Source organism: Sesamum indicum, linkage group LG11, assembly GCF_026168435.1.
Source record: "Sesamum indicum cultivar Baizhima isolate 11 linkage group LG11, ASM2616843v1, whole genome shotgun sequence".
NCBI classification, from domain to species: Eukaryota; Viridiplantae; Streptophyta; class Magnoliopsida; order Lamiales; family Pedaliaceae; genus Sesamum; species Sesamum indicum.
In genome coordinates this window covers 14,020,088-14,041,977 of record NC_142667.1, presented here as the reverse complement: position 1 = coordinate 14,041,977, position 21,890 = coordinate 14,020,088, and the positions used below count along the sequence as shown (strand labels likewise).

The 21,890-nt window shown below is 37.2% G+C and overlaps 3 protein-coding genes across 10 annotated transcripts; all 3 read left to right on the top strand.

Moving 5' to 3' along the window:
- The first annotated feature begins 411 nt into the window (after positions 1 to 411).
- On the top strand, positions 412 to 2,203 carry LOC105174098 (large ribosomal subunit protein P2z). The gene is made up of 4 exons (XM_011096088.3): positions 412 to 570; positions 679 to 768; positions 1,385 to 1,617; positions 1,962 to 2,203. The coding sequence occupies exons 2-4, from the start codon at positions 681 to 683 to the stop codon at positions 1,986 to 1,988; spliced, it is 348 nt and encodes a 115-aa protein (XP_011094390.1). The 5' UTR covers positions 412 to 570; positions 679 to 680; the 3' UTR covers positions 1,989 to 2,203.
- Positions 2,204 to 8,642: 6,439 nt separating this feature from the next.
- LOC105174097 (IQ domain-containing protein IQM3) lies at positions 8,643 to 13,146 on the top strand. Of its 2 annotated transcripts, XM_020697676.2 has the most exons (10): positions 8,643 to 9,092; positions 9,351 to 9,465; positions 9,615 to 9,680; positions 9,814 to 9,902; positions 10,156 to 10,243; positions 10,500 to 10,646; positions 10,751 to 10,843; positions 11,140 to 11,238; positions 11,516 to 11,617; positions 12,283 to 13,146. In XM_020697676.2, exons 1-10 carry the CDS (start codon positions 8,773 to 8,775, stop codon positions 12,784 to 12,786), a joined length of 1,623 nt encoding a protein of 540 aa, XP_020553335.1. In that variant the 5' UTR covers positions 8,643 to 8,772; the 3' UTR covers positions 12,787 to 13,146. The 2 variants fall into 2 exon arrangements, with proteins under 2 accessions (XP_020553335.1, XP_011094389.1); XM_011096087.3 differs by lacking the exon at positions 11,140 to 11,238 and having other exon boundaries at positions 8,644 to 9,092.
- A 1,485-nt stretch (positions 13,147 to 14,631) lies between these two features.
- Positions 14,632 to 20,965, top strand: LOC105174095 (uncharacterized). 7 transcript variants are annotated; one of them, XM_088875299.1, is made up of 7 exons: positions 14,632 to 14,905; positions 15,023 to 15,471; positions 16,657 to 16,815; positions 16,897 to 16,974; positions 19,414 to 19,479; positions 19,592 to 19,657; positions 19,736 to 20,965. In XM_088875299.1, the coding sequence occupies exons 2-7, from the start codon at positions 15,322 to 15,324 to the stop codon at positions 20,564 to 20,566; spliced, it is 1,350 nt and encodes a 449-aa protein (XP_088731425.1). In that variant the 5' UTR covers positions 14,632 to 14,905; positions 15,023 to 15,321; the 3' UTR covers positions 20,567 to 20,965. The 7 variants fall into 7 exon arrangements, with proteins under 7 accessions (XP_088731425.1, XP_020553336.1, XP_011094385.1 ...); XM_020697677.2 differs by having other exon boundaries at positions 14,632 to 15,195; positions 15,321 to 15,471; XM_011096083.3 differs by having other exon boundaries at positions 14,632 to 15,471.
- Positions 20,966 to 21,890: the final 925 nt, after the last annotated feature.

The following is a 21,890-nucleotide window of genomic DNA, read 5'->3' as shown; positions in this document are numbered from 1 at the left end:
TTTGTTCTCCCAGTACATATTTCTACATTCTGATCTGACCTAAGAGGCTAACGAGATTCAACACTCCGAGCGCCATCATGTGACAAGATGTCTGTCCAATATCAACTAGGTTCACATTTTTCTTCCTTTTATAATGTCAACTTAGTACGATGCGGTGGGGTCGAAAACAACTTGGATTTGATTTCAGGACTCTCTCATTCATTGAAGAGAGTGATGCCAATTTAATCAATTGGGATTTGGCAATGCATGCTCTTCATCTAGTTTCTTTTTTCAAATAAATAAAATAAATTAACTACCCAATTGAATAAAAACTCACTCTTAACTTAAAAAAGAAAAGAAAACAGAGAATAAGAGAAAGCTTACGGTTGCAGTGATTTGTAATTTACAAGAACATCACAAGCTAATATCTATTAACGATAAACCACAGGGGCAAAACTGGGATATATGAAAACTTAAAACCCTAGCCCTATAAACTGGCCCGCTTATTAATCCATCTTTGTCATCGCCACGCTATTCCCTCGCTTTACTCCGATTTCACCTCTTCTCTCCAAAGTCTAGTTGATTCACACGGTAATCTCTCTCTTACGCAAGCATCCTCCGTATACAGTATACATTCATTTGCATGTTTTCGTGCATAATGAATATGCATTTACACGTTGTTGTTTGGATTTCGAGCAGATATGAAGGTAGTGGCAGCCTATTTGCTCGCCGTTCTGGGAGGAAATGCTACCCCTTCCGCCGGTGATTTGAAGGATATTCTTTCATCTGGTATTTATTGAATAATTCACTCGTTGTTCCGAATATATTGATAGAACACAGTATTTGTGCAGTTCCTGATGTTTGTGGATCCTTTCTCTTTCTTTTTGATGATAGTGACTTTTATAGAAATAAGGTTGATGCTAATGTGGTATATGAATTGTAGGTTCATGTACTTTTCCCGGAAATTTAGTGTTCATTATATTATGAGTTATTTGAATGCGGTTTGTGTTTCGTCTATAGAATATTGCCACAAATGAATTGTTCTTTAGAAAATCTAGGCTTCGTGAGTTGTGCTGGAAATGTTTAGTTTATTCTGTATTTAGGTGTTGATTAACAAGGTTGCTTGTGCGTTTATGTCTTTTCACACTTGGCTTTGATGAATTGAGCTAATACTTAACCGATAATTTATGTTTTTTAGCACTTCCACTTGTAAACTTTGGTTGTGGACATCCTTTAATCGCATGGAATAGCAACACCAAACATGCATTGTTCTAATATTTTGCATCGAGAAGATCTTTGTCCTCGATTAATTTTTATCATCTTCAAGTAGTTTTCTCTTTACTTTTTGATAGTGACACTCATATTTGGTTTGATTGTGTTTCATTTTTTTATGTATGATTTGCAGTTGGAGCAGAAGCTGATGATGATAGGATTGAGCTTCTTTTGACACAAGTTAAGAACAAAGATATTACAGAGCTCATTGCAGCTGGACGTGAGAAGTTGGCGTCTGTACCTGCTGGGGGTGGTGCTGTTGCAGTTGCTGCATCTACAGCTGGTGGAGGTGGTGGGGCTGCTGCTCCAGCTGCAGCTGAGCCCAAGAAAGAGGAAAAAGTGGAGGAGAAAGAGGAATCAGATGATGTAAGTCTTCTTTGTGTGTTTACATTATCTAGTCCTCAAGTCTCTGAAAGACGATGTGCATTCTTATCAAGTTGTTTGCGATGTTGGTAGTGTTCAGTTGTTCTTGGAGCCTCACCTGAGATGTTTTTCCTTTTTGGTTTATTATATTAATATTCCACTATATGATAGGAAAAAATCATCCTTTTTTACCAATGTGATAGCGTACTGTGGAGGTCAACAGTTCATGATTACACCAAAACCTGCACTTGGAGCTATGTTTTTGAAGCATGTTTGTCTGTGCATGTATTCATAGTGTTCTATCTTCTTTGCTCATTTTAACTTTCATCTTCTTGCACTTGCTGCAGGATATGGGCTTCAGTCTATTTGACTAGAAGGTTATGGTGTCTCTATGAAACTTCTGGTTCGCACGTCCCTCCCCTTGGGGCTCTTGATTTGCGTTTTCCGGAGAGACTGTTTTTTCATTGTTTATTTCCCGTTTTTCTGTGTTTATCTAGTAGAGGAAGTTTTGAGAATCTAAAAGCATTTCAACCAGCCACACTGAACAGCTGCATTGAAGTTTTATCAATAGATACAAGTTTTTCTATTACGTCAGAAATCATTTAGTTCGCACGAAGTGGTGGTGTTATTTCTGTCAGCCCTTTTTCGTCTTCTTTTTTAATCAATAGTCAAAGTCAAGATCTATATTTATGTAATACTTCAGGGGCATGTTTATTTGGGTGATTGAGTTGGATATTCTGCCTAATTCGGATGTCCAATCATCCGATTAATCTTTTTATGGTGAGCCCATGATAATCAACTAGGCCAGGGCTTCGGTTGGATTATGGCCTGATTATAATCCCACACAAAGAGGTGGGATCAATAATCCCATAAGGCTTACTTCAGTTGGGTAAATTTTTTATTTGACTAAAATTTCCTAAAAAGTGGCTTTGATATGATCTCAATTGTCCCTGCAAAATAAATTAATATCTACGAGATTGTAATACATTATTCTGGCTACTTTTTGACTTTTTTATGCGCGATTTCTTTCTCTTCGTTTTTTCGAAACAAGATTTCTGTCTTTGTTGATACATCATTTCTTACGTTTGTCCCTCTGTAAGTAAACAAAATATAAGGAAAAAACATTATCATGCTATAATTTTCAATTTTATCATGCATTAATTTGTTATCCATTAATGTTCTAAATAAATAAAGTAGGCCTAAAAGAGATTTGAAAACTAATGACACGCTTTGTTTTGTACAATTTCGTCCTTCTGATTCATCCTACTACAATATGGGCCGTGAGCCTCTCTCTCTCTCTCTCACACACACACACACACTTTGACGATGATGTTGTAAGTTTTCATCTTTTCTTTCTCTGTCTTTGTTGTGCTGCTGTTTGATTATCTAAAAACGCAGTCACTATCATCTTGGTCTGGGTCCTCTGTTTTTATGTTTATGGGGTCATAGACTGACACCCCAAGTCTTAATCACCAATTAAAGAGGGAATCAATTATGTAGGGTACGGTTAGGACCATTACTCCGTTCACTATTATCTTGACAAGATGGGACAACTATATATGGTAAACTTAGAAACACCACCAACTATTAACAACTTCCAACATCATACATAATACTCCACAGTTTCAACCAACAGTACTGTTACTTAAGTTTCTCTAAACACATCACCAAATACTAATTTACATAACAACAAACCCATCAATAAATCTCCACATATTGCATTGACATCAAAGAATCCAACCAATATTATGTATAGTTAACTAATAATAGTCGCCAGTTAGAAAACAAAAAATAGTGGCTTCTGAATTAATATAATCGAATCGGAAAGTGTATGTACGTAGGAATGATGAAAGCAGTTAATTAGAGGAGGAGAAGGGCAGAATAAACGAACATTCAGAGAAGATAGGACAAGAAAAAAGATTTCTGCGACATATGTGAAAGGTAAAGCGGAGTGGAGTTATTACAAGGAGACAAGAGTTTTGGATGAGAAGGTGGATGATTTTTTTATTGCCAAAAATATTGGTCATGAATTTAATAGAGATAGATTTTACTATCATAGTCCTTGCAATGCATTACACGTAGCTGGCAACATTTTAGCTCTATGTGGTGTGCAGGCAACGGGCGGCTTCTTCATTACAGCATTAATTCTTACCACTACTCAAACCAAATCATGCAACAGAGGCTATGTATGGGAGGAAATTAGGTGCACATGGGGACTCTTCTGTAGGGATTGTGACGTGGGATACAACCTTGTTATTCGAATCAGGTTACAGTTCTGAGTATTAATCACTTTTTTTGATTTATATATTAATGATACATGATAAGTAATTAGTTTGATTTTGAAAAATTCGTTTGAGTTAGAATTGCCCCGAATCCTTGTATAAGTTAAAATTCCCATAATATTCCCAAAATTTAGATGAATATGAAAATAAGACTAGGATTCCCAAAGCTTCATGATGCTTAATCTGAACCATAGGATGAAAGCTAGATATGCCATATAAATATTACATATCATCTTGATGAGATTCATGTATATAGAGTTACTATTACAAAATATTAGCTAGTAACCAGAATAGGTTTGCAATTAAGATCCTATTTTTAAGTTTCTTATCTTACTAACTTGAGTATTAAAAGACTACAACATAAGTATGCTCAGCTTTCTTTGATTGAGATTTGTCGGCTTAGGGCAACCAACAATAACATTTGATCAGAGTTCAAATCAATCTCACCAAATAATAATTTGCATACAATCTGACCCAATATCAAATCAAATTGTGTTTCAATGCATAAACAATGAAAATTCATGTTACGATATATAGTACAACCCATTACTAATATAAATAGGATCAATATTATTCGATATTTAGACACTCAATTAATATATTTAAAGAAAAAAAAAGGGCCATATAGGCATGGATATGATTGCAAGCTTAGGGGTACAAAGAGTCAACTCTAAAAGCAGTCCTGAATTTTGTTAATTTCAACTTCTTTTATTGTGTTTTAGATTAAGTAAAGGAGTCGAGGATCAATAAATTCGACTAACTTTTTCATTATCTTTAATTATATACAGGACCGGTGTGCAAATTAGATCATGTTCTAACTTTCTATTCCCTCCCTGGACATAATAAAGTTGGCAAGAAAACGACGGGTGAACAACTCATTTTACAACTCAGAATTCACACAATTCTTGAATTTACAATTCTCTAATACCTCCAAAACATATATCAACCGGTCACTTAATTATTCTCTAGGGAGACTTGTTGACAATTGACAAGTCGCAATTATATATATATATATATATATATTGATGGGTACGATTTAAAATAAATTGATTTAAGAAGAAGTACTAAGTCTAAATAAAGACGTATCAGTCCAAGAGAGAGATAACCCGCCCAAGTCACCATACTTGGTTCAAGAAGAAGACCTCCTACAATTCGGTTCGGTTTAGGGGGAGGTCTATTCAGCTCAGACCAAAAGCCCCCACTAAAGTCCAGCCAAGGAGAGGAGCATGCTTTGTTGAATCCAACCCAGGGAGGAAGCCTAATCTAAGGGCCTTCCAAGCCAAGTCAGAAAGATGCGCTCAAAAAATTGGACTCTGCAGCTTAAAGGACTCTCCGTCCAATAGAAGTCCACACGGAGGAGGAGTCCCCCTTCATCCGAGGGATGTTTGTTAGAGATAAGGAGGAGCATCATCCCCAAAATCTTGCCTTTTTCGCTGGATGTTGGGCCCCTCTCATCTGATGCACCTCCTCGAACTCTTGTCATTTAAAGAAAAAATACGTGAATTACATGAATTCGCGTGATGGGTGTAATTGCTCTATTTTTCTTTTCACATGGGGATAATTGTTATTTTTTTTACAATGGAATAATTTTCTTATTTCATATAATACAGGAGTAATTTGCATTTAACCCTCTCTATATATATGTATATCTTCATAAAATATTTGTTTCCAATCCAATTGAGATGCAAAATGCAAGAAGCTTCGAGGTTAGTCTCATTTTAGTTTTGACTAGGTAGAGAGGGATTTCCGAGAAATGAATGCATTCAAGAATGCATCACCCGAGACCACTTTCTTGATAAGGAGATGAGGGGCCTGATAAGCTCCCTTTTCAATTTGTCTCTTTTTATGACCATCATACTTCAATTATCGACTTTATTATGAGAAGTCGTTTATCATACGGGTCAATTTTCGTATTGTGTTGTTCTCCTTTATTTTTTGTATTGATCGATTTTTACTGTATTCAAAATAATTCTCAATAAGTCCAACTCAATATAAATACATCTGGGCTCCTAATAACTTACATATAAATTAGCTAATATATATTAATTATTAAAAAAATTGAGCTGTAATTAATTTGAAATGAAGCAAGTGTGAAAATAGAAAATTATGCATCATAAAAACAAAACCCCAGTTGGTAAGTGAGTAAGAATATTGTATATGGGTTTGACGCAGCTATTGAGGTCAAGAAACATTAAAAAAATGAGTCACGTGGTGGACCAATAATTAGTGTTTACATGCACACATCTCATGCAAATTACCACTTCATTATCAAAACAATTTTCACTGCCTCCTAATCTTCTCTCACTTTTTTACAAATCAAATCTTATTATTCTATTCTATATAGTCTCCTTCTCTAATTTATCAACTTTGACATTATTTACGAGATATTATTCATTTTAATTTTATTTCAAAAAAATATCTTGTTAGAAAAATAAATCTTAAAAATTTATTGATGGAGGTGGGGTGGGACGCTTGTTTACGTAAAAACTCATTTGAAAACAAAATACAATAACGCAAGAGGAAAAGGGAAAGAGGGTGGAAGAGTAGAGCTGATAGAAAGTCACTTTCAATATTTGTTGTAAAATGCAGCCGCCAAAATAGAATGCCAATCATGACACGTCTGCTTGATTTGTGTAAAAATTGGGGTTGTCTTTGACTTTTTCACTGTCATTTTTACCACAAAACAATTATTTCTATAAACAAAATGTAGAATTGGACCTAAGTGTTTATTTTTGAAAATCTTTAATTTGACAAACCACACCAGATAGAAAAACTGAAAAACTAAAATAAAAACACGTTTTTCTCAAGTAAAAACGTCAAACAATCTTGATTTCTAGTCCCCGAAAAGAATGGGTAACTGTGACAGGAAATGGTCTCTCCTCACACCCTCTTCCAAATTCTTCACTCTCTTCTTATTTTTCATTTTTCTACGCTTTTCCATTAATATATAATTGCAACTTTATTAGCTATTTTCGCTAAAATTACGACTCGAATGCAATTTACTTGTTTATTCAATAGCATCGACTCACCGACTTCCCTAAATCTAATAAACTAAATTGATCCACTGTAAAATAACATAATATTTATATAATTGATGTAGGGATGAGTCCCGCATTAGGTTCATAAAAAGGCAATAACAATGGGACATCGATCGAGCCGTAAGCCATATTATTTGACACTATCTACAGGAACGAAGTTATGAACCCATACCAAGCCTCTTCAAATTCATATAAATTCAAAACGAACAATACTCCCACATTGATTTGCATAATTAATATATTGACAAATATTTTAAAAACATGTGAATTGCATGAAATTTTCAAATGATGAGAATTCAATCAAATTGGTGCTCGTAATATAATTAATTTAATTTTACATCACAAATGTAATATACTTAAATAAAGAATTGGTGATTATACAAAAATACTGTGTTTAGGTTTTGGAATTTGTTCTTCAAGATAAAGTTTATGCATGTTTAAAGGCAGTCAGCGGGGTGGTTGCAAGTTCCTTGGACTTATTCCATTAAATAAATCCGGATACGTCGTCGTGTTAGATTATATAATCTATTTATCTATTTAATTATGCTTTACTGCACATCACATACATACATAATATAAATTAATAATATGGTAGTTCAGTAGTATGTTAATTCACATTTTTCAAATAGTTGTTTGAATGATTGTTGAAGATAGTAGTTGTTTTAATTCTCTTTCTAACCACATTCAAAAAGTGGTGTATATATTATATGTTAAAGGAGAGAAATGCAAGCAGCCGCTTGTTATATTGCAAATGAACAAATTATTTTTTTATAAAAAAAAAGTAGAACAATTTACCTCTCTGTATTTTTCAAAATACTTCTTTAGACTGGGAGGTAGATTGATTCATTTCAAAAGATACGCGTGAGAGGAATAAATTGCTATTATTTTCTAATATAGGGTAATTTACTTATTTGCAACATCACATGGAAAAAAATTGCATTTATAAAAAAAACATTTGTTATCAAAATATTCATTGGCCAAAAAAAAAAAAAAAACTCTTGAACATACTAATTTATTTACAAGATACTTATTTTTTAATCAAGTTACTCTTTTAATAATTTTGTATTCATGTATATTAAAAATTAATTTCTTTTGTCAATTTTGATTTAAAAAAATCTTATTGAATTGAAGTAAATATAATAAACTTTATATTGTACACAAGCATATAAATGTTTTGATTGCTATTTCTAATAATAAAATTGATTATTTAAAAGGGTAAACTATAAATATCTCTACTATAACATGATTACGAATACTCTCTTTCAAATAAAAAATAAATATGTAGTCTTTAAAAGGTGATGTGGACATTACTATTTTATTCTTTTATTAAATTTAAAAAATATATATATATTTGTAAAAAAATAGGGTGGATAAAATAAATTATTTATATATTATTTTAGTCCGTAAAAATATTTTAAAAAAATTTAACATTATATTGTAATATTTTAATCAGTTCATCATAAAAATTTAATAAAAAATTGATAAATACTAATAAAATAAGATGGTTGTTAGCAAAAATAGCACTTATAGTTTTTTAATTAATAAAAAAAATTAATAATTATAATATTATAATTTACCAAATTAAGAAAAAGAAAGAAACAATAAACGCATTGATGTGGTGGCGCGAGTACGGGAGACTATGCATTTTCTCGCGCGTAATGGTGAAGAAGGATACAATATAAATTGACAGGCAGGTGTACCGGGAAGATTCAACAACACTGCTCTTATATTCACTCAACTCCCATTCCATTCCTCCACAGTCCACACTAACCTTTATCTCTCTAAAACTCACCCTGACTCGACTCCTAATCTTCCCACCTGCCTCACTACAGTCTCTAATGGAGGTCGAAGCTCACGGGCTTTCCACTTTTGATCTCAATTCCGGCAACCTTACTGCTTTTTCTCTCAGAAACCGCCCTGAGTTTCTAGTCCCTAACATGTCCGGATCTCCAAAGCAGCCTTCGGAACTTGAAAAAGTGACTGGTGATCAAATGGCGGAGCACGGTGGTGAATGGGAAGCCACCGCTGCTCCGACGAGTCCCGCCGCAGCACTGGTCGGATGTCCGTCGAATGCCGCGATGAAACTTCAGAAGGTTTACCGGAGTTATCGTACTCGGCGCATGTTGGCTGACTCTGCTGTGGTTGCTGAAGAGCTATGGTACTCTAGTTTTCTTTTTTCTTTTTTGGTTTAAATGCGTGAATTACGAGATGAAATCACGAGTATGTTTATTCGTTTGCGCGAGATGTTGTTTTACTTGCATTATTGTGGGTGAAATATATATATTTTTTCGATTTTTACGTACTCATGCAGAAAGTGTTCTATATAAAACTGTAATTATTTGTTTTTACCAATTTAATATTTCCCACTTTTTTCGGTATTTTTTGTGATGATTTTGTTTCGTGATGAAAATTGAAGGTGGCAAGCGCTAGACTTTGCACGGTTAAATCACAGTACAATCTCGTTTTTCAACTTCCTAAAGCCAGAGACTGCTGCGTCGCGGTGGAATCGTATCGGTTTAAATGCTTCCAAGGTAAAATCATCAGATTATCAAGATACTTTTGTATGACCTCTGTCTACAGTTGTTTACTAATTGCTTTAAACAATAAACTGGAAAATGAGCAGAAGTGACTAGACTCAGTTGTGTGGCTGTATTATTTTACTACAAAGTTATGTGGACAGGTGGGCAAGGGGTTGTCGAAAGACGCCAAGGCACAAAAGTTGGCTTTCCAGCACTGGATTGAAGCCGTGAGTTGCACCTTTCTTTATTTCCTTTCACGTACAACCATAGTAGATAAGACTTCCGTTAGTTTGTAATATGGCCGCTGATTATAGTACTACTTTGGGGAAGTTTGATTTTGTGGCTCTGTATTTGATCCAGATCGACCCGAGGCACCGTTATGGCCACAGCTTACATTTCTATTATGAGGAGTGGTGTAAAACCAATGCTGGTCAACCCTTCTTCTACTGGTAGAGAGTTTGAGCAACTTTTGATGTCTATAAGTTGTTCTTTTGACTTTGTCTATTGTGCTTGACCAAATAACTGTGTTATTTCAATTCCCATGGTGCTTCATCTGCGGTGGTCAAACCTGTAGCGGTTGGAGGGACGCTTGTAATCTTGTGAAAGCATAATTATATTATATGAATTACATAATCAATTATCAATTTCCCGTAATGTGTAGCCAGAAAACATGATAAGAGCTTGGGATTACAAATTCTACAGGTTGGATCTTGGAGATGGCAAAGAGGTTGATCTTAAGGAGTGTCCAAGGTCAAAGCTTCGTCAACAATGCATCAAGTATCTTGGACCGGTGTGTGATCAACGTTTCATTTGTTGGCAACAGATTATTTTCTGAAAAATCTCGTCATGTATTAGATACAAATGATAGTATCTTAAGGCAACCAAAAATATCTCTGTGTCACAAGTTACACGACGATTCTAGACGTGTCCTCACTTTATTTTTATTTTTTGTTGACAATCTCTTCTTCAGTCTTTCTCTTGAGTTTTCACTCATTCTATTTTGAGATAGAGTAATATAAATCATTTTTCATGTTTGATCTGATCAGAAAGAGAGAGAACAATATGAATATGTGCTTGTTGATGGGAGAATTTTGCATAAAGTAACTGGGTACCCTCTTGATACAAATAAAGGATCACCAGGATCGAAATGGATTTTTGTGATGAGCACCTCCAAGAGACTCTACATTGGAGAGGTAAGCTGTATTAGAATAAGTAGAACACATTGTCTGATGTTCCTCTTTACCCCAGGTTTCATACTTCTTCTTCATTGAAACATACAAATTGTAATTTCCTCCAGAAAAAGAAAGGATTGTTCCATCATTCAAGCTTTCTCGCTGGAGGAGCTACTTTAGCTGCTGGGAGGCTCATAGCAGAGGATGGAGTGCTTAAGGTACCTTCTGAGATTATGCAATTTGTTTTCTATAAGCCTGTTCTTTTCATTAACTGATAGTGAAGGGTACTAGCACGGTCCTTGGGAACACGATGTGTGGTATCAAATGTGTGTGGGAGGGGGGTGGGGGGGATGGAAGTGTTCTAATCCGTAGTTAAAGGAGAGTAGTGAATCTCTTCTGTTGTCTGGTATTGTTGAGTGGAGTAAAAAACAGCCCTTACTCTTTGTTTTAAATATTATAAAAATCAGTGGTGGGACATGCTTGTGTTGTAAATTTCAATCCCTTCGCAGCTCAGCCTCATGAGGAGGATTTGAAGATTGTACACGAAGAAGAATTCCTTCACCTCTTCTCGTTTCCCTTCCATTCAATTTTCCTCCTACAACATAAAAAGAAGGTGCACAACCCTCTCCAAATCTACACCTCCTTTGATCTCCTCTCATAATCCCCTAACAAACACACCATAAATGCATTTGTGCTAATGCCGATTAAGGTTTCATGAAGTCAATTTTCTGTTATTACTACAAATATCTTTCTGACTAATATATGCAGCAACTCTGTGATTGTGCATACGCAGTTGCAATTGCAAGGCCACTCTTTTGTGAAATTCTCTTAATATTTCAAGATAGCTGGTCCCATGATTTTGACCTTCAAAACCTTTTTATGTTGTCTAGTGTATCTCAGCTTACAGTGGACACTATAAGCCAACTGATGAAAGGCTCGGCAGCTTTTTATTATTTCTCGAGGAAAATGGTGTCAACCTGGATGATGTAGAGGTACAGCATCGCTTTTTCTTTGGACAACTATTCTCTTCCACAATTTTGATCATGGATCATGCTCTTTAATTGGGCCTAGGGGAAGGATGGGTTGGTGGGGCTGCTTCTACTGCCTTTTCTTGGACAGAAATTGTGAAAATGCATGTTTGTCTTTTTTTCTTTGATAAAGAAATGCATGCTTGATAATCTATAATTTTCCTTGTAATGGGAATGACTATACATTATACAAGTTCCTTGTTGATTTCACTTCACTCAATTATGGATTCTAATACTTGTGTATTGCATGAGATGAGAAATATACTGCAGAATTGCTCTAGTGAGATTTGTATCCTTGATTTGTTTAAAGTGGAGTTCATAAGCAAGCAATCTATATGATCATGGAACTAAATACGCGTTATCAAAAGGTACCTTTTAACCTAAGGGAGCCGGCAAGTAATGAGTAAATTATGTTTGATGCATTTTAGTGGGTTTAATGGTAACATAATGTGCTGATTTATTATCAGTGAGACCTAATGTTCTCTGCAGTTGTATCATCAATGAACCCTGCTGTTCTCATGTAGCTTCCACCGTCATTCATGGCTCCAAAAAGAGTTATCCTCCCTCTTGTAGAGTTCTGGTTTAAGTATTTCACCTAAGAGTCTTGTCCTTTTGTCTTGTCTTATCAGAAACACAAGGCGAATGATGACTATGAGAATAATGAAAACGGAAAAATTTCCATGGATGCAGCTGTATCTAAAGTTTTGTCAATATCAGATTCTGTTCAGTGCGATCTACCAAATGAAGAGGAGGAGCTGTCTTCAGAAGCACCCGAAGTTTCCAAGCCTGAAACTAAGAATGAGTATAAGAGGACTCTCTCTGGGGGTCTTCAGAGTCCTAAAGCAGACGTGCCGAGGATTTCAATAATGCAAAGGATCAACTCCAAGAAGGCTGCAAAATCATATCAATTGGGCCATCAACTCTCTGTCCAATGGTCTACAGGTGTTGGTCCCAGAATCGGTTGTATTGCTGACTACCCTTTGGAGTTGAGGTTACAGGCACTAGAACTCACTAAACTCTCCCCACGAACATGCCCTCCATTATCGACACCCGGTAGGAGTGCTGCTCTTGTTTCACCTTCTTGTCCACCAAATATAAGCAACGATGACGTGGGAGCTCTCTACTTGGCCTAAAACCCTCTGCTACAATGTTCATTGGTTGCTTCTGCCGTCTGCTCTTGTTGGTGTTGCTATCCTAGTTTACTCTTATCCTATGCTGTTTAGTCTAGTAGCATACCTTTTGAGAAACCGGATATGATTAGTTTAGAAAGATATCTTTAGCGATTGCATTCGATGAATAAGTTCTAAGCCCATTTTGAGCTAGACAGACTGCATTTTTATGAAGTAGTGTGTATCTCAAGGTACACTCCTATCGTGTCGTTTCATTTAATATTTGCCCGGAAGTGTACAAAGTAGGGAAATTATGTCATCAGTTAGGAGAAGAATAGTACCAAACTGGAACTTCTTAAGCAAAATTTGGTTCTTGTGTTTGTACATAGATGATTTCTGACCTCGGAGCAGTTGTGCAATAATAATCTTATGACATGATTTAGCATAATTACAAAAGTATTTACCCTTGTCTCGAAACAGACCAAAAACAAACCAAATATAGTAACATATAACCTTTATTTGTTTTCTATTTTGTGGTTGGCGCCTTTAAAATAATATCAAACATATTAACAATTGTTTTCAGCAATTTTTTATACAAACGTGAGACCTTTCTAGGCTTGAAACCGACTCGAAAGACAAACAAAGTTTGACAAGCAACAAACAGATAGGCTAACGCAGTAAGCCCAAGAGTCTTTGAGACTAAGCAGTTCAGAGAGCAGCTTACAAGGTGCTTCCAAGGCGGCGATGAAGTGTATTTATACAGTTGCTGCGTGTAGCAGGGAGGGACATATGCTCTCAGTCTCTGAATATTATTATATACTGAGAAACTACAAAAACCATAAGCCCGTTCCGTCAGGCAATCCCACCCCTCCTCCTCATGCGTGGTAGGCTGATGCGATGAATTGCCCACAGATTGATTATTCACCAGTCCGCAATGCATTGATGAGGCCTACAATTGCTGCCACGACAGATGGAACCATCACGCAATCGTGTTGTAAGCTTTCTTTCTTTGCCGTGACATTGTGCTGTGGCAACGACGCTGCTGCTCTATTTTTGCCTTGGGGCCCCTTTTTGTTTCATTTTCTTTTCTGCCTCCAGTTTTCAATTTCATATTTACCCTAATATCCATAAATACACATTCTTTTTTTACTTAATTCATAACATTGTTCAAGTTTTATTTGCAAATAACTAGAAATAGTTTAAAACTGTTTACTTGTTGGTTTCCTAGCAGGGAGAAAATGTTTGAATTGATAAAATTATAAAAATCAATTCTTCATACCTACTTTACTTTCATTATATTAATTAAGCGGAAATATTTAAAATTTATTTTTGCGTCAAACTTACCATAAACTTGAAAAATGAGTATTATATTTTCTTTATGTAAAACGAATTTTACAAAAACTATTACTAACGATTCATGGTCCTCTGCAGCCTAGACACACATGCCATCTCACTTCTGCACAAAGGGTATGTCCTGATTGTGCCAAACATTGAAATATCAGCACCACCATTCGTTTAATACAACCTAGTTTTGGACGAATTTTATAACATCAGTGTCACCATTCATGTTGCATGATCACAACTTACAATGCCTCAAAATGCAGAGCCTGTGCAGTGCATTCAACATCAGAATGGAGGATGCTGCGAGGCTTTTGGATGTGACTATGCACGCACCGTTTACAAACTCTTCGTCTGGGGCTTTGATATTGTTCATCCACGTCAAAAGGAGATGAGGGGCTTCAACTGTATAATACACTTAATGGTCATCTTCTTGCAAGACGCTTCATTGAATAAAGTCATGTTAGCTTGGATTGAGTGGACGATGATCCATCCGAGGAGAAGCTCCAAAATTAAGTAATTGAATCGAACTCAATTATTATACAGTAAAAAGAGTTGAATTAAAACATTTATTCATATATACTATTGACGAAGTAACTGACTATCAGGAACTTAATTTAAATATAATGATTTGTGGGAGGTTTGGAGGCCCCACCCGCTGTAAAAGTCATCTACCCCTATGCTATTATTATTTTTCACACAGCTGTATTTATAGTACAGAGTGAATAGTGTGTGTGTGTATATATATGGTCACCTTTTCCCCACGTTTTGGCTACGTACGACGCCCTCGAATCTAACAAAAAAGGTAACATTCATATTATTCCTTGTACTGAAACTCATTACAAATATTGTATTAATTGTTATTATTTTACAGTTTATCCATTGGTGCATTTGATAATTTTAACAAAACAAACCCATACAGACATACAGCGAGAGCCATTTTCACTTGGAGGGAGCGAGAGAAGTAGCCAAAACTGCCACAACCTAGTAGCCAACGGTATCACTCCACGCACGTGCGCCCCTGCCACTGCGGGATGATGTTCCGACATGGCTTGGCGGTGACACGTGGCTACTTCCCACACCTGGGCTTGTGAGGTGTGTCTCCGTCAAGTGGCCTCCCCCCCCCCCCGTCTCACATGCTTTTTATGGTTGGTTTTAGCTTCAGTAGTACGATTTCAGAGGAAAGACTCCGATTTTTGTTTTTTCTTCGTTCGTTAAAGAATGGGGCACGAGGAAGTTGATCTGGAGGCGCTTCCCCCGCCGGAGGATGATCAGATGGTAACTTGTGAGCTGGAGGCGGCGGAAGCTCTGGCGGGCTTGGCTCGGTGCTCCGCCGGTGAAGCAGTGGTCACTCCCTCTCACTCCTCTCAGGTTTCCTACTATCCTACTTACTTGAAAATGTTGCACTTTGCGTGAAACAGCAGGGTTTCGTCTGTATTTTTCTGCGTAACTAATCCTGTTTCTCGAACAAAGTTCCCTTTTCCCCCTCTGTATGTGCTTTTATGGTAAAGGGAAAAGAGGAACAGCGATGTTAAACATATTTGCTTTTAGGGACGCAGATACTGTCAGGGGTTTGATTGCTTATTTGGAGGAACGTTAAAAGTGTCTATTTGCTAATCCTAATCTGCCTCAAAAATGATTTCTTTTAGAAGATTTCGTTATATTGAGTTTGGTATAGGAATTGCACATGACCATTCGTTGCTTGAAGGAAATCTTGGGGATTCCTCTTTCCACGACTTTCAAAAAGAACGGCACTTTTAAAGGAGAAAAGTTCTTGAAAAAGCACCATTATTTAGTTAGCCTTCTTCAAGCAGATAAGAATTTTAAAAGCATGTAAGAACATCTTTGTCGCAGGAATATATCTTTTTCTTCTTATTCTTATTCCCTTTCGTCGTCCTCCTTTTTCTTTTGGAGGTGGTGGTGTTGGGACGACAAATTTATACTCTGTAATGATAAGATTGTGTGGTTTGCCTAACGAAACTTGGGATATGGTACTTTTCTTGTAAACTTACCCTCATTCATTCTTGTGTATGGAAGAATGATCTTCTTGGCGAATCATGAATTTATTATGAACACACGTATAAATTGAACAGTGCCTTGTCAGACTTCGTCCAAATGGATCTTCCAACTGAAAACTGTGTTTCTAGGAGCTGCTCAAAGTTTTGATGTGCCCTTCAGGAGAAATAGTGGTTCTTTACCTACTAAAGATTAAATTTTTTGAGGTGACGCCGTGTGCTAGGATGCCTGTTAGTGCTTGAAGGTCTTTGGTTTATGCATGCGCAATAAATTTGGAGTATTTCAATCATATGCAAAATCATTATGGGTTTTGCCTATTTGTCAATATGCAGGAACCTGTAACTTGTGATATTTTTTCTCTGTGAAATATGGGATCATCATTCAACGTGCTCTGCAGTTTCTGGTTGATGTCTTCAGTGTTCTCATAGGACTTGCATAAATAGTTGGCATCGCATGAATCATGTTAGGCCTGCAGTTTTTATCACCAAGTTACACAGTATCCTCTTTGCGGTCAGTGAGCAATGTTTTTGTGTAAATCAGGATCAACAAATAGCTGCTGCTCCTTTTTGTGGATATGCATCTACCACGATCACAAGTCCAGAAACAACTGAGACAATTGTTAAAAATGTTTCCAACCAGTTGTGCAGTACAGGTTGTCAACCAAATCCTGGAAACAAATTCAAGCAGAAATTGACAGAGGTATATAAACTTGGTTCTCTTCTTGTTTTGCAAGATTATGCTTTTCTTTTAGTAGAAACTTGATAGGTTCTCTCCACTCAGGCTGAGAAGGAAGCACGAAAGCTTCGTCGGGTCTTGGCAAATAGAGAGTCTGCTAGGCAGACAATTCGGCGGAGACAGGTAGGTCCAATTGCTTATATGATTATGGTGATCAATGTCTTCAATATTTTGATGCATTTGAGGATTAATGAGAAGCAAAAACATACAAATTACTGTATACAGCTCCGCTCTAGATCTTCTGTGTTGTTATATCACTATATATTAATGAAATGAGTATGTTCTGGTTGTGGTGCTCTGGAAAGAAAAGATATTTGGGTAGAGGACTGTTAGGCATAGGATAAAGATGCTTTGAGCATGATTCTAACGTAGCCATGCATCTGTTGTGGGGAATCGGTTTAGAGCTAGTTTGCCTACCTGTAAGGGTTGAAGATAAATGTCCTATTACAGTTCCTGGTTCATATATATGTTCATAGCCAAAAAAAGATAGCTTGCCTAATTAATAATTTGGGAAGTTTAACTTGTACCCAAGTCTTCATTTCATGCATTTGGTATATACATTTGCCTCCTGTTGGAAGAGCTAAGTTCATTTAAATGTTCATGTGCATCTCTGAGTGGCCATGTTATAAAAGTTTAGATATGGAGTTTCCTGAGAATCGCATGCTGGCTTCCAGCATGAAGCAAAGGAAAAGAAGATCCAGAATTACTCAGATGCATCACTGAAGTGAGTTAAGTTTCTTTTATGCCAGCAGTTGCTTATTCATTCATCAAAAGGTAGTTGAATCCAATTTCAGTTCCTAGCTTCTCTTTATGCAGATGCTGAAGAGAGAGTTTCTGGAAAAATTAAACATGTTATATCTAAAATAATCCGCCTGGAGTGGTTGCTCGACAACAAGTAGTTGCATTCTCCATTTTGCTGCCCTTTTGGCTCCTTTTGTCCATCGTGGCGTTGCTTCCTTATTTTAGCTTGAGAATCCATTCTCGCTTCCCTTAAACATCATAAATGAACAGCATAGTTGAACAATCATAAAGCAAAATGCTATGTCTTACCAGTGGATTTCTTTCTTTTAGGTTTTTTAGGGTACTTTACTCTTAAGTTTCAGGTCATTGAGTTAAATTATGTAATGACCAATAGGCAAAGAAATGGCATGTAATGGTGAATATCATATTAGCTTCCAATATCACACAAGTGATGTAAAATATGCCAAGTTGTTGTAATGGCCCAGAGCATGTGAAGCAGGTGTAATCTTTTAAGGATCAACCGTTCTTTCTCAAGATTTTACCTTGCAAGAGTTGATTCTTTTTCCCTCTATAAGGGTATATATAGAGAATGGTGACTGGTTATGGAAGGAGGCCACTCTTTAACCAGATAATTGGCAACTTCTATCTGTGGGGAAATTTAGGTGATTGCCTTTAACACCATCAGATCTTATGAGCTGCTCTTTACAGGTTTTACAGAATATGATGAGTGGAAAAATGGATGGAAAGGAACGAATAAGGTTAAGGAAGAAAGGAGAAAGAAGAATGTGGTGGGGGAGGGGAGGGGTGCTGGTGTAGTTCATGATTGGGAATAGAGTAGGAAGGAATAAGGTAGATAGTAGGGGGTGGGGATATCAGGTAGTTGTGCTTAGCCAAGGCCTTTTGGAAAGGCCCGGCCGGCGACTACCCTCTTTCATGCCCCTCGCCAAGGATCACTCACTTTTCGCGTTAGGTTCCTCATTCCTGCGACTCCGACTAGGAGGTCAGTCACTCTAGAGTTTAAAGGAAGAGGGAAGCTTCAGAGCTGGAAAGGCTTAATAAGCACATCTCCAGTGGTACATTTAGCTTACATCTTTAAACTTTCACATGAATTTGAAGCACATTTTTATGAGAAAGTATTTGCTATAAATAAGCATTCAACAGTTTAGACTAGGTTTTGACCCATATGCAAACACAACAAAGAAAACCAAAGCCGTGCATTAAAGCACACTACTTTATGTCGACACACTACTTATTCGACTCTTCTAGAAAAAGAATCGATGGACTCTTCTAGTCTCCCAGGTGACAATGGCCACGTAGTGTGAGAGCCACTAGTATCGTGCAAACTGGAAGTAAAGAGGAAACTGAGATGGGGATAGGAAGAAAAAGGTTGAAAAGATAGAAGAGAGGTGCTGAGGTGGTTAGCTGTGAGGGTGAAGGGATGGGAAGTCAAAAGGAGGACAAAGAAAAATAAGATAGAAAAAGGAGGAAACACAAATTGAAGCACACTCAAATGTGTCCTGCAGCTGGAAGTGTCGTATTAAAAGACCTTTCAATGATAGGTACTTGGGTTTGCAAAGTGCTGTTTATCCCAGTTCATCATTTATCAGTATAGTACATCTATAATTCCTTTGCTAGTCAAGTTCTATTATTATCATTATATTGTTTCTTTTCTTTTTCTATTCCCCCCCCCCCCCCCCCACATAAGGTGTGGTAAGCCATTGCCTGTGGCTGTTTCTCTGTTACTATATGGCACCTTGATAAATTGGATAATTTAGGTTATGGTGGTTGGCATTAATTATCTTTTGGTTGCTTTTTGATTAGGCTATGTATCTGGAGTTGACCAGAAAAGCAGCTGATATGTTGGAAGAGAATGAGAATTTAAAGAAGGTAAGCAGTCCCTTACCCTCATCCAACTGTTGTTTCCATTCTTTCTTATATAGAAGAAATTACTGAAGCTAACTTTATTTTTTTGGGGGACCAATGGGTTCTGTCTGAAAAGAAGAAGGAGCTGGCTGTGGAGGAGTATAATCTTTTGAAAGGAAGAAATGAATTTCTTAAAGCACAGGTAAGACACATCTAAATGGTTTTGCACTATTGTCCTTGTAAATATATTCTGTTTTTACTTATTCTTTTGCATTTTCAGTTGGCTAAAATAAAGCAGGCTGAACCAGGAGAAAAGCAAGAAGAGCCAAAGATATCCCTCCCAGAGAAATCTTGTCCTGCTACTACGAGCACTTCGACTTTTTTCCATAATCAGCCCTCTGTAGTTCCTTTTTTCTGGCCCTCGATTCTTCCATCTTCAGATCTTGTCCAGTTCCATTGTGCATCTGGCTCAAATATTATGAGCTCACAGCAATTCGCAATACCACATAGGGATATGCCCTGTCCACATCAAGGACAAGAAAACTCCACGGGGTTGAATAGTGGACAAGGAACTACTCCCTTTATTGTACTCCCAGTCCCTTGGTTGCTTCCATGTCTCACCCATAGCAGTATGCTTCACTCCAATTCTTGTATTAATGATAAACAGAACACTCAGCCTCGCAGTTCATCTGCGTGTTCAGAGACTCGGCTGCATGAAGACAAGAATCAGTCGTCATCAAGTTACAATGCAAGGGCAGAGGCTCATAATTCCACAAAAGCCGGCAGTGCTCATGGAGCTGGATTTAACATGCCGAGAGACGGTGGTGTCCAGTGCACAGCATGTCATCCCAGAGGTGCTGTTTCTGTGCCTGAGCTGTTCAGCTCTGTCAGGGCCCAAGAAGGTCACAGGCCTAGTAGAACATCCTGGGTAGAGAATACGGCTGGGGTCGATGTTTCTGCTACTCATGGTACAAGGCAGAAGAATCAAGAGCCAACCATTGGCCTGCATAAAAAGCCAGAGAATATGTTTGTGGCAACTGAGGCAAGGAGGAGGAAGGAATTGATGAGACTAAGGAATATCAATTGCCATCATGTCCAGACACGCTGTTGAGCCTCCAATTAGTATTTTTGTTCCGGTAATCTCTCTAAATCGGGAGTCCCTTTACTTGTTCTGAACTTGTTTTGCTTTCTAAATTCAGAGATCGCCAGCTGGTCAACAAAACTCACCCTCACCTGTAAAAGCTCGAAGAAGCTTTGCTCCTTCCTTGAGCTTTGTTTTTGTCCGACGACCATATGCTCGTTACTCCGACGTGGTGGAGTAGTTCAGGAACAGTATCTTAGTTGTATAGTTCAGCGGGGAATCCTTTTCTGGATTGCACATGCGAGAGAAGAATCACAGAAGCTGCTGGAAATGTGAAATTAATTTGTACCGAACCAACTTTTGTGTTTTCTTGTCTTTGTTTCCTTCTCCACCTGCTGGAAGTATATATATATGCTTATTGGTAGCTCATTTTTGTTAAAAATTTTACAACCCTTTACTTTAAATCGCGTACAACATCAAAAACAAAACAGAAGGCTTATCGCGTCCCATTGCGTTGCAATTTTTGTTCAACTTCAGGATGCATCAGTTGTAGATGTGGAGACATTCTAAATAAACAAGAAACCAACATAAGGGAATTTTTTACTCAAATCAAATTAATCACCGTGTGTGATGAGTTTGTTGTATAATTTATCATTTTTTTTAACTGTATGCAAATGATATGGTAATTGTGGCATTAGACATGTAATTCATTCAAGTTTAACAAAACTTAATTTCAATTAAAATTTTTTGAAGAGAACAAACAAGCGTTTTGTTTCTAATTAAGATTTTCTTATCTTCATTTTCTCATCACAGATTAGGCAAAGAGTATCGACAAACCAATAAACGAATACATTAAGGTGGGGAATGAAGAGAATGATATGAAAATTTTTATTCATCTAAAGAGTGCAACGCAACAATTGTGAATTGCGTTCCTATATAGGAAAGAAACATTAAAAAAAGAACATATATGTTGTCTGTATAATGACCCTAAAACACATGGAAGAACATAAGATGATGGTAATCCTTTTGTTCATACTGTGAGCTATGGATGCGCTCCCATGTCTCTTATTGATGGATTTATTTAGAAGAAGACTGCACCAACGACGCCGGCGGCGGCTATTGCTCCCGCGACGGCTGTCCCTCCGAGTGCGGTGGCACCATTTGCGGGTGTGGGGGCGGGGGCGAGGTTGGGGAAAGCCCCGTCGGGGACTGGACCGCCGACAGGGGCAGCATCAGTGACTCCGGCACCGGTGACAGTGCCAATCACGTTGTCCAAGATAGGACCGTCAGCCAGTTCGCCAGGGCTGAACCCAGAGGAGGAAGGAGCAACAGACGGGGTGGAGTCCGCAGCGGA